The sequence below is a fragment of the Eutrigla gurnardus genome (genome assembly GCF_963514095.1).
Source record: "Eutrigla gurnardus genome assembly, chromosome: 7".
NCBI classification, from domain to species: domain Eukaryota; kingdom Metazoa; phylum Chordata; class Actinopteri; order Perciformes; family Triglidae; genus Eutrigla; species Eutrigla gurnardus.
In genome coordinates this window covers 6,965,396-6,980,350 of record NC_139921.1, presented here as the reverse complement: position 1 = coordinate 6,980,350, position 14,955 = coordinate 6,965,396, and the positions used below count along the sequence as shown (strand labels likewise).

The 14,955-nt window shown below is 41.6% G+C and overlaps 1 protein-coding gene across 1 annotated transcript; it reads left to right on the top strand.

The window, feature by feature from the left end:
• The first annotated feature begins 491 nt into the window (after window positions 1-491).
• LOC311016591 (uncharacterized protein) lies at window positions 492-9,370 on the top strand. Its single transcript, XM_084014395.1, has 4 exons — window positions 492-924; window positions 1,595-1,718; window positions 3,652-4,536; window positions 8,723-9,370. The coding sequence occupies exons 1-4, from the start codon at window positions 582-584 to the stop codon at window positions 9,297-9,299; spliced, it is 1,929 nt and encodes a 642-aa protein (XP_083870521.1). The 5' UTR covers window positions 492-581; the 3' UTR covers window positions 9,300-9,370.
• Window positions 9,371-14,955: the final 5,585 nt, after the last annotated feature.

Here is a 14,955-nt window from a genome sequence, read left to right as displayed (position 1 = left end):
GAAGGTGCTCACTTAAAGAGCCCTCCCATCCAGAACCAGGACTGGGGGCCAGTGTGGTGGGCAGGGCTTCTCTGAAGGAGCAGAACTTGGAGCACTGGAGGGTCTGCAGGGAGCAGGAAGAACCCAGGATATCCCGGGGAAAGGAGGAACAAGGAGTGCAGAGTGTGGGGAAGACTGAGATTGAGGAGTGGAAGGGCAAGGAAGAGAAGCAAGACCACATCAGCAGAGAAAAGAAAGACAAAAATGAGGAGAAAGTGGCCAAGGAGAAAGACAAGGTTTTTGTTAGTGAGGGGGTGGTGGAGGAAACCAAACAAGAAAACTCAGAAAGAAGGCTTGAAGGTAGAGTGCAAGAGGATAGAAACATAAAGAAACATGTGAGAAAGGAAATAGTTGTAGAGATAATGTGTGAAAAGGTGGAGCCTAGAAGAATTAAGGCGAAGGATGGAATACAAGAGTGGCATCAAGAAGAGGTAGAGAAGGGGATGGCTAAATCAAAGAAAGAAGAAGGTGAGGTGGAGGAAGGAGAAGGAGACACATTTGGAGAGGAAGGGGGGATAGAAGGTTGGGATACTGTCCTTGACATGGTCAACACATTGTGGGAGGATGGCTGGGAGAAAGGGGGAGCAGAAGGAGGTGGTGATACAGATTCTTTGTCGGGCTCCCTGCAACGTTGGCCTCTTCTTCGGCCCCCCATTGGGTTTGGGGGCTCCCACCCACCTTCCTCGGCAGCCTCGGAGCTCAGCCTGACAGAGTTGGAAAGGAGAGCCAGGGAGCTGGACTCTGACCTGGAGCACCTAGACCTGTCTCAGCCCCACAGGGACACCCAGGATTTATACCCATCATCTCTGGAGCCACAGAGGGAACGAGCTGATATGTACCAAACACACCCTGGACCACAGAGAGAGAAAGCTGCTCTAATGACAGGTAGACAATCGTTACATTTTATGTATGTGCCTGGGATATACACTGGACTTCATTGACAGCATATTATGTTAATGGTACTAAATTCTATATTTAGAGCATTGACTGCTATTTGCAATTTAGTGGTGTAATATCCACCTGAGCAGATAATTAAGTTGTGTTCTATGTGTTGTAAGAGCATCTCCTTATCATTAACCGGGTTACTAATAGTTATCATGTACTGTATAAGTGGCATACGCCTCATAAACAGGTTATTCATGTCAGTATTGGAATCAATCGTCAGCTGTCATTGTCGGATTGGCAACATGAGATGGAGAATGGAGTTGGATTTGAGAGATAAAGTGCATTGTTTTACAAGTAGCCAGTCTACAAGCTAAATTTAAACCAATAAAAAGTAAATTAATTTTAAGGCGATAGCTGGTGGGTTCTCAGATTGCATTTTGGCCAGCGTGTCTGCCTCTTTTGCTCTGCACACAGACTGTTTATCTGCATTGAATCATAGCCTGATCAAACGTGATTAATCAATACTTGTGAGACTACAATGCTAACCAGAATGCTTCCGAAACCTTGTTCAGTTGCCTACAGATTTTGCATATGAATGCAGGATATGTTTACAAGGATTATATCTCACATTTCCCTTGTTTAATTATGTTGCATTTGTGCTTTTTTTCAGGGGTAGGGAGCAGATCCCAGGTCAGTTTGGAGCTCAATGCTGTGGCCTCACCAGCTACAGACACAGACAAACCCTCTGTTGACTGGCCAACCAAATATGCTGGGACTTCCACTGTCGGCGCAAGGTAATTCCATGAAATGGTTATCGTACGCACTGACTCTGAACTGTTCTCCACCAGATCTTGCTATATGTCCTGGGTAAATGAATGTTAGTCACACAGGACAAAAAATAAATAAATCCAGGTTTAAATTACGCCAAGATGCACTGAAGTTCAAAATCACCTTTAGACAGGGTAATAAATGCACCAGGTCACAATGTCTTAATCAGTTCAATTCAAAGATAAGTTGGGATAAAACTTAATTTATCCAAAGGGAAATTGTGCTGCAGCAGTTGTGCGTCACTAGAAAAGACTCAAGATCAATTTGTATGTATCTTCTCTTTTAATTTCTAGTTTTTAAAATACCAATTCACACGGGAATTAAAAGCAATTGTGGAAACTGCAGTTGATGTGCCCGTGTGAATTGGTTTATCATTGAAAGATAATTACTTTTCTTTTTCCCGTCCCATGAATATAATATCTCTGTGCCTAGAAGGAATTTCTTCAAATTTGCCACAAACATCCACCTGACCCCAAGGATGAATTGATTAGAATGTTGTGGTCAAGGGTCTAGGTCTAGCTACTCTGACACAACAAAACACATAAAACACACACAATAAGCATTGTAAGCAGTCTACTTCATCACTATAAGGAAATTATTTGCATTTGTAAGGGAATATTTCTGTCCCAAACAGTTTGAGCCATATAGGCTATTCCACTATATTGAACTAACCCAAAGAAATTCCCACAATCCAGATTTGCCACCCCACTTGATCTAATTGCCTTTCTTTTTATTCATCCATGGTCTTTACCCTGTCCTGTACCCCCTGTTTCTGGCCCACATTGTTGTGTAGCTTTGTCTGAGTGTTTCCTATTTACAGAGCTGTGTATGAACACCGGACATATTTTCCAGTGCGCACACAGAACGAACAGCCAGTGGATCGTGAGGAGATATTCGCTGATTTTGACAAAAACTGTATTGGATTAGAATCAGTGACTCCACCTCTAGGTGCTTTGTGTGTACATGTGGGAGAACATTCATACATTCGTTATGATGGACTAGATGCATTTTCTTGCTATGTCATTGCTTTTCATCTGTTATTATTATGAATATCTCATACTGGTAGAACAGAGTGTGGCCATAGTTTGGGAATACAACAGGCACATTCAGTTTATGTGAGCAGTGCAGTGTTGATGAGCTGCTAGAGATAGGAGACAAGAACAGAAGCTGTGTTTTTTCAGGACTCACACTGTTTACTGTCCTGTTTACTGGCCAAGAAAGGCACGAAAAGACAAGAAGGGCTGGGTGTCATAATTCTGATTCAATAATCTAATCAAATTATATTTATTAAGCTTTGTATGTTAACCTTCTTTTTGCAGTATTTAACGCCCAAGATTGTTTGTTATTGTTCTGAGTTACATTTATGGTCTGGACAAGGGGTGTAATGTTACGTTTTTAAAACCATACGATACGTATCACTTTCTATGGTTCTGATACAATTCAAGGACTATATTTGGAGAATTACTGATTAAACAGCGCAGATGAATGTGCTTCTGGTATGAACATCCAGCTACTGCTTGTTGACATAGCCTCCTCGTCCAGTGTGAACCCAGCATAAAAAAGCACATCACACAAGTGGATTCTCACCAAATTAAGTACAGCTTGTCTTGATCATTTGTTTTGGTCCCTGCTAATAAGGAAGTAAACCAAACCATGACACATCCTCTCCTCATTAGTGATCTAATGCTTTCATGATGATGTGTCTATCATCCAAGCCATGTGGGTTAGTACTCAAATTAGAGGCATAAAAAGTGATCTGTGGGGCTAAGAGGGAAAACAAATCAATTGCCTTGATCTGAAAAAGTAGGTAATGACATGGTTTGATGGCATCTGTGATAACAAATGGTAGAGAGAGACACATGGGGTTGTAGAAGTCATTTGATTTTTTCTTTTTTCTAGTCCTAAGGAGGACAGCTCTCCAGATTCCAACCTCACGCTGGAGTCCGACTCCAGTGGCGTCTTCCTCTCTTTATCCAATCGGAGCCAGGAGGAGGCCGGCTCTGACAGCGACCAGCCAATCAGTGGTTCGGATCTAGGCAGCAGCAGCACGTCACTGGAGAAAGACGGGGACGAAGGAGGGTTAAAGGAATGGGGGCGGGAGGAGAGTGCAGAGCTACAGTGGTGCTACCCGTCACTTCTCAACACCTCTTTGCAGGAGCACATAGAAGGAGATAGGGGAGGAGAGGATGGAGGACATGGAAAGATGGGGAGAGATAAAGAAAGAGGGAAAGATGACAATGGAAGGAGGATTGGTAAAATAGGAACGGTTTCAATCATTAAGAACTCACGTGACACCTTTGAGAGCTCCACGTCTTTAAATGCTCCACAATGTGAAGAGATGCCACCAAGGAAAAAAGTGACCCTCATGGGAGGTGACTTCCCTCTTCCTTTGTCTCCTTCACAACAACCATTCAAGCACCATCTTGACCCGAACCAGAAGCCAATCAGAAGTTCAGGACTGGACTGTAGTGACATAGATCCTTTTGTCCAATCGGACAGCTTTGTTTACCTAGCTGTGTCTGCAAGACCTGCCTCACAGGGGGAAGTCAACACACTGACAGATGTTCCCACCCAATCTATAAAACAAGTCAGTGTGCAGCAACATTCGGACAGTACGAAAACACACATGGACCTGTCAAATATAGAATGGAACGCCAAGCCGACTCATCTTGCCCTACAGAAACCAGAGGAAGGAGACTTTCTGTGCACTGACAGCTTTGTTTACCTGGCAGCTCCAGCCTGCCTCCTATTGGGCCCTGCAGGAACCACATCCTACAGCGGCAGGTATGTGAATTTTTGTGTGTTCACTGTAGCTCTTGTGCATTGCATTGTTTGTTATTCAGTGAGAAAAACTGGTTTTCAAAGTCATTTTGTTATTTTAGCTATTGATCCATCCATCCATTGTCTGCACCGCTTGTCACGGCCCCTGGTGGCTCTGTTTCTGAAAAATGAAGCCAACACTGAAGTGCCTAAAACTGGCAGTTGGAAAAAGAAGTCTGATAACAAGGAACTGAAAATCAAGAAATTGACCCTACTGCTAAAGGCATGCTAAGATGCAGAACTCAAGGCTTCAAAACTTTAGTCCACAAATCAATGGGTTAAGTCATGATGATAATGTCCACTTCTTATACAGTCTATGCCTGCTGCTTATCATCATCAGCTAGTAAGTGAATAATTCACATCACCTTTCAGTGTCCCCTTGATATTGATAATTGATAATCTCCTGTTGCTTCTTCAATCTCAAGTTAACTGACAATATGTCAACCACGGCCCCCACAGGGACATTAGCAAGTCTTTTCACCTCCAGGGGTCAGCATCTCTTTCATCACCATTTGAATGACTTTTTCAAAGCAGGAACAACACTGATGTACTTTATAAACACCATTGCTGTCTTTTAAGTGTAATACCTCATTTCCTCATTAAAGCCTGTGAAAGATTGTCTGAGTGCATTTACTCACATTTCAATGAAAATAGGATTGGAAATATATATTTGTTTCCATTGTAAGTTTAACAAAAGTATAATTACAGGACAGTAAATGCAATGTTTCTGTATGCACTGTTACTGAAAGAAGTACAGTGAAATGGTAAACAATATTATATACAATATCTGTATATGTTGGAATCTGGACACTTCACCTGGTCCCTGGTCCATGTAGGTTTCGCATTTTGAATAGAAGCGTTTCCATGAGTGCAATAATTCTACAATGTGTGCCCAATGTAAAAAAAAGTATTTTTTTTAAAGTAGTCTGGTATAGAATACAATAAGTTTAAGGCATGACAACAAAAGTTATGGTTTTGATGCTTCGTCCAAGCATATGGTGCAAGTACTTCTTATTTAAAAAAAACAAACAAACAAACAAAAACAAAACAAAACATGCCTCTGCATCAGCCAATGCTGCCATATTCTTTTCCCCCACACATGGAATTGTCCCAAACTCATGTGGAACTATTGAATCATGCCTCAAGTAAAGCGAAGACCACTTAACGATGGTTTTCGAGAGGCCAAAGCAAAGAAATGCCATACTACACACAAACATTGATCTGCCTGAGTGAGACTGAAAATAGTTTCACCTTGAAAAGGCCAATTTATCTCTTGTGTAAAGTAGCCATCTTGAAAGTACAGTTGAACACGATCTTTATTGAACTCAGAAGGCTTAGTTCACACTGTAGGGAGCCATATTTAGTATGTAACCTGCAAGATAGGGAAAGAGCAGGATAAGTCACAAGACTAGATGGGAATTGTGCAGGTACAAATAGTCAACATACCTTGCCCAAGTTGTGACCACTGGCTTGGCTGCCAACTGGCTGCCCTATTCCTCCATGGGAGGAAGCCACCTTGTCCGTAAGGAGCCAAGGTGTCTTGGGACCCTTATTGCTCTGGAGGGCTGCAGGGCCGGGGTTGTAGGGAGGAGCGTCTCTCTCATAATGAGTGTCTTGCCAGTGGTCTGTGCCCTGCTCGTAGCTGCTGCTGGCATGACTGAAGGATGACTGCCTGGAGGATACTGGCCGGTCAGGAACATGGAGTCAAAAGGATAAGGAAGCCAGTGACCTCCGAAGATAAAGCCTGGCCGAGGTTGGCTGGTGAAGGCAGGTCCAGCAGAGGCCTCCATAAATGGAGGTGGCGGAGGAGCGAGTGAGCCTTGTTCCTCAGTCTCCCTCTCAGTGTTACCATGCACTAAGCTTTGCTCAAAACGGGACAACTCTCCTGCCTGGTACATTGGTCCAGGTGGTGGGAGGGGGAGACTTGCATAAGCCATTTGACTGGAGACACCATGAGTGCCAGACAATGAATCACTTAAAGCAAGCTTGCCACTTACCCTGAGACAAATCTTGCAGTCTTCATGGTGAAGGCCAACACTGGAGAACCTGGAAAATGTGGTGGGTGATAAGTGTTGGCAGAGATCAGCACTGACCAATCAGAACTTAACGAGTTAACGGTCCCATATTATGCTGTTTTTAATCAATTTCACACAGGTGTCAGAGGTCCAACAACACTGTATTTGATATGCATTGCCCTGAACCCATCTGTGGTCCTGAATTTCAGCTGTCTAAAAGTTGCTCAAATGAGCTCTGCTGAGAACAGGCTGTTTCTGTGCCTTCACCTTTAAATGTTAATGAGCTCCGTCTGTCATCGCCTACTTGGAGAGCCACGGAGAGGATGCCACTTATGCTAGCGGTAGCATGCGCCAATGTTTACGGTGGATTTATCGCTATGTATGGCTATGGCTCGCCAATTTGCGTGTCTAGCTCTGAGCGACAACATTATGAAACACGGCTATCTCACTACTGTCTCACTGCAGAAGCATAAAAGCATTACACGTCCTCTTTAAAAGTGAATCTCAAGGAGAATAAATATTTGAAGGCAATACAGAATGGCTGAGCCCATTATTGCATAATATTACAGTATGTTTTTAGATTCCATTTAAATTTGAATTGAGAGAAATGTAAACAGCAACAAAAAACGATCTCTGGTCAGATAACATGGCTGACATCATAACATTGAACATTCATTAGGGAAACATTTTCCATCAACTCTGACTGTGTGTGAGCACCAAGCATCATTAATGTTAACAGCGTCCACCTCCTCTCATCCCACCGGAGTCCTGTCTTCTGTCCTGACGTCCGTCTGTCAAGGTCAGCCCGATCTGCGATGAATCTATAGGAGCCAGGTCTCTGTCAAGATGTGGGACCAACAGTCACTGACCTTGTGACTTATAGGGCCCTAGTTCCGTAGACCAGGCGCAGTCAGCACTCAGCGCACCTGCGCCACGCCGACGGGGTGTGTCCGCCTAGACTTTGCAAATTTCGTGCACCGCGCAGGCTCGCGCAGGCACACCTCCCGTCACTCCCACCCGCGCAAGTGGGAAAGAGGGAGGAGAAGAAGGCGTGAGTGGGAGACGAGGAGGAGACGAGGCGTGGACTGGGATTAATGCAGCCGATTCAGATCTTCATCAATCAAATGAGCTCCTCTCCTCACCTTTAATGCGTTAGGGGAGGTTCAGTGCAAGTTCCGTCACTTGACAACCCGATGACAGAAGCAGCGCCGCCGCTCCCACCACGCGCATCACGCGCTGTGCGCGCGTATCATAATAATAACAATGCCCATATTATAAAAAACAGGAGAGAGAGAGGGCCATCCGCCTTTGATCTGACGTCAGATGTGACGGGACAATCTATATAGGTATAAATTCACGTGTTGATTCAATTAGTTGCATTAAATAGTGTTTGTTGTGGTTATTGATTGCTTTTAAATGTGCCTGGAACTGTGGAAACCTGCCTGTGAGGTCTCGGTGACGTGTGCGCACTGCGCGCCGTCAGCCAAACTTCCACTCTGCCAGCTGTGATTCGCCTTGAATGAATGGACTTTATTTGCGCCTTGCGCCGAGAGTAGACCAGGTTGGAGCTGGCGGGCTTTCGGCGAAGTCTCGGCGAGGCTTTTTGCCACGAAACTTCCGCTACGCCATGCTGCCTCCCACTGCTGCGCTGCCACACCCATCTTGGCGCAGGCGATCCACCAAACTGCCAAACTGACCGTGCGCACGGCTGCGCGGGTCGAAACTTGCATTACGCCGGCTCCGCCACCCTCCACCGCCCTGCGCTGCGCCACGAAACTAGGGCCCATAGTCTTATTTCATCCGTCGTATTTTTCTGCGATCCAACAGCCATTTTTAAAATTGCATTTCCATGCAAAAGCTTTGATTCACAAACAGCATTCATCTCATTTCCATTTCAAACTCATTATACAGTATTTTAAAAGTGTGTCCTTCTGTGTTTAAAATTCAGAACTATAAATAAGGCTTTGTCATTTCAATAATATAATGATGGCTTGTGTCAGAGCTCAGGTTTCTGCTGAAATATTTGTTTCAATTGGTGATTGGTGAGGATGACGGTACCAGTGATAACTTTGGTCAATGCAATTCAACATTGATGTTATTCAGTATTTTTCTCTGATTCTGTTGTGTTTTTCTAGAGATTCGGACTCGGAGAGTTCAGGATCTGGCCCTGTTGATTTGTCAGTACTTGGATGTGACTCTGTGGCAGGGGACAGTGACTGGGACTCAGACCTGTCCGACTCTGATCCTAGTCGCTCCTCCAGAAGCTCTGCTGCTGGTACCAAATCAGGCATAGCACGGTCTAAGCGGCCGCCTGCTGAACCCGGCTGGGACTTGTTCGGGGAAACCACTGAACCTGAAGTGCTGAATGAGCTCTTCACGGAGCAGGACAAAAACAACAATGGTAAAGCAAGGTGGGTTACCGGGGTCACCACAGGCCTGGAGGATACACCAGCTGTTCCCATGGCGACTCAGCATGTCACTACGCCAGTGAAACGGGCGACATCAGCAGAGTCAACTACAAAGAAGGTGACTTGGCAGTTTAAACCGGCCCAAAGGTCAGTCTGCACAGGAAGCAGAAAGGAGAAAGAGAAGGAAATGACCTCATCATCTTTGGCAAGGTTCACAGAACTGAGAGGGAGCGAGACCCATAGACCCTGTCCGTCATCATCATCCTCGTCATCATCATCACCGTCGTCTTCATCTTCTGATTGAATTTTGAAGGAAATGCTTTGTTGAAATGGAGAAGCATTCATTGCCTGAAGTTTGTTGCCAAAAGGTAGAAAAGAAGAAACTTTCTGCTGGAACAACTTCAGAATTTTTGCCTGTAAATTTGGGATTTTGCATCTAGCTGCTGCCGTTGCCTTCTTCTGATCTTCTAAAGGCCACATAAATGACTAGTTAATTGTTGATTTTTCTTAGACTAGCCTATCATATATAATCCGTTTCAAATAATAATCTCAACGATATATCTTTAAATAAATGTCTGTTTAGTCACTATCGCCAGTTGAGGAAACACAATGGTGATGGAGCCTAAGAGAGATAAAAGGCATTTGCATTTTCAGCATTGTGATCTGGGTGTCTGGGGCGACATTCCTGCAAAAAATCACAAGCGGTGACAGTGTTTGGATCTATGGGAATTGAGAGCCAAAAACACACCTGCAAGTACCGCTTATCACCACAGATGGCGCCAAAGACAATGTGACAGATCTTCGGGACTGTAACTTTAAGTTTGCGCCGCTGTGAGACTCAGGCTAAACGGAAACCTTCAGGTTGAAATGGAATACACTGAATCTATAGGTAAGATATGAATGTCGTTCTTATGGGTTTTATCAAGAGGTTTTATTAGTTACACATTCACATTATTCTCTATCTAATTAAGAAATATGAATAGTTCTATGGGTTTTTTTGGCTATTGAATGTACTGTATAGATTATTAACAACTACAAGGACAATTCACCGTAAAACACAATTCACATGTGAGGCATTCTCATGTGTGAATTGGTTTGCTTGGTCACCTGTATTTAATCATTATTGCAATGTTACAATGTTACAGTTACAATAACACATACAGATGCCATTTTGTTATCCCATTATAACGATTTAACAATGTAAATGTGTCTCAGGCCTTATATTAAATTAAACTTCCTTCCTATATATATATATATATATATATATATATATATGCATAAACGAGCAAAATATGAAGGATTGAATAACATTTAACTTAAATATTTTATTTATCATTTAGATTTGAAATTGTGAATGTAATATTTGAGCAATATGCTTACAGATTTATATATATATATATATATTCTATGTTTCATACGTGGGTAGTGTTGCCTGAGTGGTGTGTATAATAATGGTTGAGTTTAATTGTATTTGTACAGCCAAATACCAATTGTACATTGTTAGAGGTTTTATGTGTAACATTAATTTGTCATCAGGTAACATAGTAGTGTAATTGCCATTAACACTGAGATCATGGTTGAGATGATTGAGAGCCTTTGTCCCGAAGCAAGTGGTATTTTTAGTGCTCGTGACTTCATCTCCCATAATCCCCTTTGCATCCTCTCCTCGCCTCCGTGGCATCTTGGGTTTTACGGAGGAAGATAGACATTTTGTGGATGATTTATTTCCCATTTGCCTCTCACTCCCATCCAACATTTGTCACAGTGAGAGAATTTGACAGATTTAGCTCTGTTTGCGCTGAAAATGAAGCAATCCTGAAGATTTCCCTCCAACTCCATGTCAGTCACACACAAATTAAAATGCAGTGTGGAGGCTGGTAGGGCTGCTCATCATCCCAGCTGTAGTTTTGTTGTTGAGCAGTTATGCTAATGTACAACATTAATATGGTCATTATTTACTGATGTTTAAAATGACACATGTAGAGACCTTTAAAATAGAGTACAGTGCTATCACATTTATTTTCCTAAAACAAATGTGACGAAGGGATTGTGTTAGATTGATCAATTATTGTCTGTTACACAACAATAATTCTTGTTACAATATGATTTGGTTATGAAAGGCTGTGTGGGAAGTTATGACCTGTCAAGCAAATTGATTTCCAAGCAGGTTTAGCCATGTGCTGGAAAATCAAATGGGAAATGGGCCATTGGGAGTTGATCATTTGAATTACGACAAACCAAGTGTTAGTGTGTGTTTAGTGTTGAGAGTGATTGCGATTTATGAGGTAAAATGGACGAGGGTATTTTTTTGTTTTTCCACATCAATGAAAAATGTTGCTTTGTGCAGCCTTAACTGCCATTCCGAACATTGAAACGCTCTGCCAGTCCTTATTCTTTGTGTAAACCAACTGGATTTGGTTGAGCCTTACGTGCACCTGGTTTAGTGATGGATTTACAAGCACATCCGTGGAGGAATTATTTGCTTCTTTAGCATGCATTTCTATTTTTAAAACTGCATCAAGTGATGGTTTGAAATTATCATAGCCTCTGACTACTTGTAATTTCTTATACGATATTCAGAGCATTAATATAGCAGCAAACAACTATTTACAATGTAAAAATAAAGAGGAGTAACGTCTACCTGAGACTAGCTATCTTGATATCGCCGGCTGTGCGTTCCTTTAAGTGCATGTGAACACTCTGCACTGCTTTCAAATGGCATCATGTGGTTTCAGCTGATGCAGTGTTGTCACAAAAACATAGATCCCATCCTCTGGTTCCCCCTCAGGTAAACACTGTCAGCACGTTTGCTTTTATTTGCACTGTCAGCGCTGTTAGCCGTGAGTGCTGGCTCAGCCGTCACCATGTTGAGAGCCGTGTGGAGGCAATATGCTCTGAATTTCGTAATAGAACCTTTAACCATGACAAAACGCGTTGAATGTACATTCAGTGATATTGTTATGACACCCAAAAGCACCACAAATCCCTGTTGAATGTCAGCAGATTCAAAGCACCAAAGGCTGTGTGGACACTTTTTACCTGTTAAGGGGCTGTCTCGGAACACATTTCCTTTCCGGTTATTTCGTGTGTGTCAGTTTGTGGTAATTTGATTAAACACAAATTTATGCAGGTTATATGTACCATATAAACACAATAGGGTTTTGTTAGCATCTGCCAAATCCATTACAATAGTGCAATGTTCAACTCGCAGTGTAAAATTGTAATCAATTACTCATTACTCAATGACAATTACAAATGACTAATTACTCTGCAGAAAAATAAATAAAATCAATTACCTGATATTTCACTTTTGTTACTCTGCCCAGCTCCATAAAAGCGCCTTTAAACAGCTCCAAATTTTGAATTCCCAAACCTTGCATCTTCTGTATTTAGCACATGTAGAAATGTAGGAGACAAGGCCCATAAAACCCATGCAAATAGAAGGCCTACAGTTTTGAGTGAAATACTGGCCATCCAGCAACTAGCTTGAAATATATATTGACTTATGAGTAACTTTGAAATATGGGAATTGTATTTCTTGTGTTTTAGTACAGGCTAACAGCCTCCAGCATGTCCTGGACTGATATAATACTACTATTTTACTCATGTTAAGACAGCAAACAAGGCAACCCCCAACTGTCAAAGCAATGGAGCCTTACTGGAATTAATAATCGTAATGTTTCTGTTATTACAGCATTTAATTTATCCAAATCTTTATTCTTCAACTTGTATTTCTTCTGTACGTTTTTTGTACTATACTAACTTCTTCTGCATACTATCAGAGGACATGTTCAAGCTGTTCTCTACTTGTGTATACAGAGAAAATCTCCATTCAATCCGTACAGTGTTTGTATAGCCAGCAATATAACTATTTCTTAAAATGGTTCAGCTAGAATCTAAGACTAGAACATGTCTATAGGTCCTTTTGTTAACATGTCATAGCATAACACAGGCATTATTGATCAAATAAATGATAGCCCCATTCTAATTTTTGTGTCACAGTCATTCCAGTGAGCCAACAAGCACAATACCTGGTCCTAAATGGAACAGGGCTATTATTTAGTTATTGATTACACCTGTGTTTACAATGACATGTCAAAATGGCTGCAGTGAAAAGGGCCTATTACAACAGTTTTATCTTTCTTCATTGACTACTTATCCATGTCAACTTAAATTATAATTGGAGCTCATAAGTGGAGACTTTAAAAAAAAAAAGTCATCTCGATTTTAAAGTTGAACAGATTCACACGCAAATATGACACGTTTAAAAATGGAATCTAGTCGGGGTTACGGGGTATTTCAGAAAACAGTAGCTCCAAGCTCTTTAGCGAAGCCTTTTATCTAGACTTTATTTTGTAAAAAATAGTAGTCAACTGCAAGAGACAAATCATTTTTTGTTCCTGTTTGTCCCATGAATTACACATTTGTCATTTAAAATGATAACAATAACAATTTTTCAAGTTAAGACATTTGTGGTATGATTTCGTTTTGTGTGAAACTGCTCAGTTAACTCGTCTCACAACTCGGCTGTTAGCTTGGCTAGCTAGCTTAGCTACGTTCCATCACAAATGTAACGGTATTTTACCTGATGTGTTTTATCCAGCGACTCTTTTTATCAGTCAGGAAGAGAAAGAAGGAGCGAGACCTGTAGTTAGTGTGAGTTACGTATTTTTACCACCTTATACTTAAAAAATGCAACTATCTTGACTTGTGAAATTATCTTTTAAATTGATAGAAATCATACGTGTAATTGAAATTTAAATGGGACATATGGGACAATGACATATTTTTTTCCAAAATAATGTCCTATGGCAGTCTATACGCCTACTAAAAGTGAATCCACACCTGCCAATCAGAATCTAGAATTCTCAGGCATGGGATCTCAAAATATGTTCATAAAGCAGGACCTGCCTTATTTCATATCGTACTTTAGTGGATCCCAAAAAATCTGCAGATAATCAAATTACCAAAGACCTTTGACATACAGAGAACCTGGAAGGTTTGGGTCATGTCATAGCTTTGTTTGTAATCCAGCCTTTCATTCTGAGACCTGCGGTGCCATATTAGAACCGGGGTGTTTAAGAATCATGACAAAATTAGCTCTTATTTGGAAGTGGCCAGTTTGGACCCATTCCACCCACATTTCACATATGAGCATATAAAGACTTGGAGCGGGTGTATGTGTTAAGAGAGACACAATTTTCACCGATGCAATCCTCCTTTTTATCCTTTATGAAAGATTGGATTGGAACATGGCTGTAGATTTAGCCACTTGTCGCCTGCAGCTCCACACTTGATCTCCAGGCCGTTTCTTGTTGCTTCTCTGCCAGCTCTGGCATCTCGACACGATCAGACATGGAGAGCTGTTTATTTCAGTGCTTCTTGTTGTAGAAATGGGACAGGATAGGCCAAAATGTCTATGTATTATGTCACACTGACTCTACAGTACATTCTGGTAGAGGTCTCATTCTAAAAAGGCTGTTTACATGACACTGTTTATTAAATGTAACCCATGTAATTTTCTCTTATTATATTAAACAACTGACACTATGCTGTGTAGCACTTGACAAACTCGGGTTCTACTGGAATAATGGCATACAGTATTTTCTAACCATGCTGCTTTATGTCTGCTGGAAGGAATGTTTGTTTTAGTAATTCAACTTTAAAGCTCACACATTGGACCAAATGAGAGGATGAGCCGGAGTCATCATAGTTGTATGTACTTTTTTTTTAATCAATTAAATTTAATAATCTTCGTATTAAACTGTGGCAAGGCATCTAGTTTCACTGTGATATATTAAGGATAAGTTACTTTATACCTTCACTGACATATGCGTAATACTTGGCTGTCCATATAAACGCTGATCACTGTTAAAGCTTAGTGGTGATAAAGAACTAAGACCTGAGAGGACTTTTTAATGGATAAAGATGATTTATGTGAAATCTTATTGTGTGCCGTA

What these genes read in the sequence shown, in the direction of transcription:
- LOC311016591 (XM_084014395.1), top strand. Translation starts at nt 582, where the DNA reads ATGGTCAACACATTGTGGGAGGATGGCTGGGAGAAAGGGGGAGCAGAA. An exon ending in ACTTCCACTGTCGGCGCAAG is followed by an intron (nt 1,719 to 3,651) that starts GTAATTCCATGA and finishes TCTTTTTTCTAG; the next exon opens with TCCTAAGGAGGACAGCTCTC. An exon ending in ACCACATCCTACAGCGGCAG is followed by an intron (nt 4,537 to 8,722) that starts GTATGTGAATTT and finishes GTGTTTTTCTAG; the next exon opens with AGATTCGGACTCGGAGAGTT.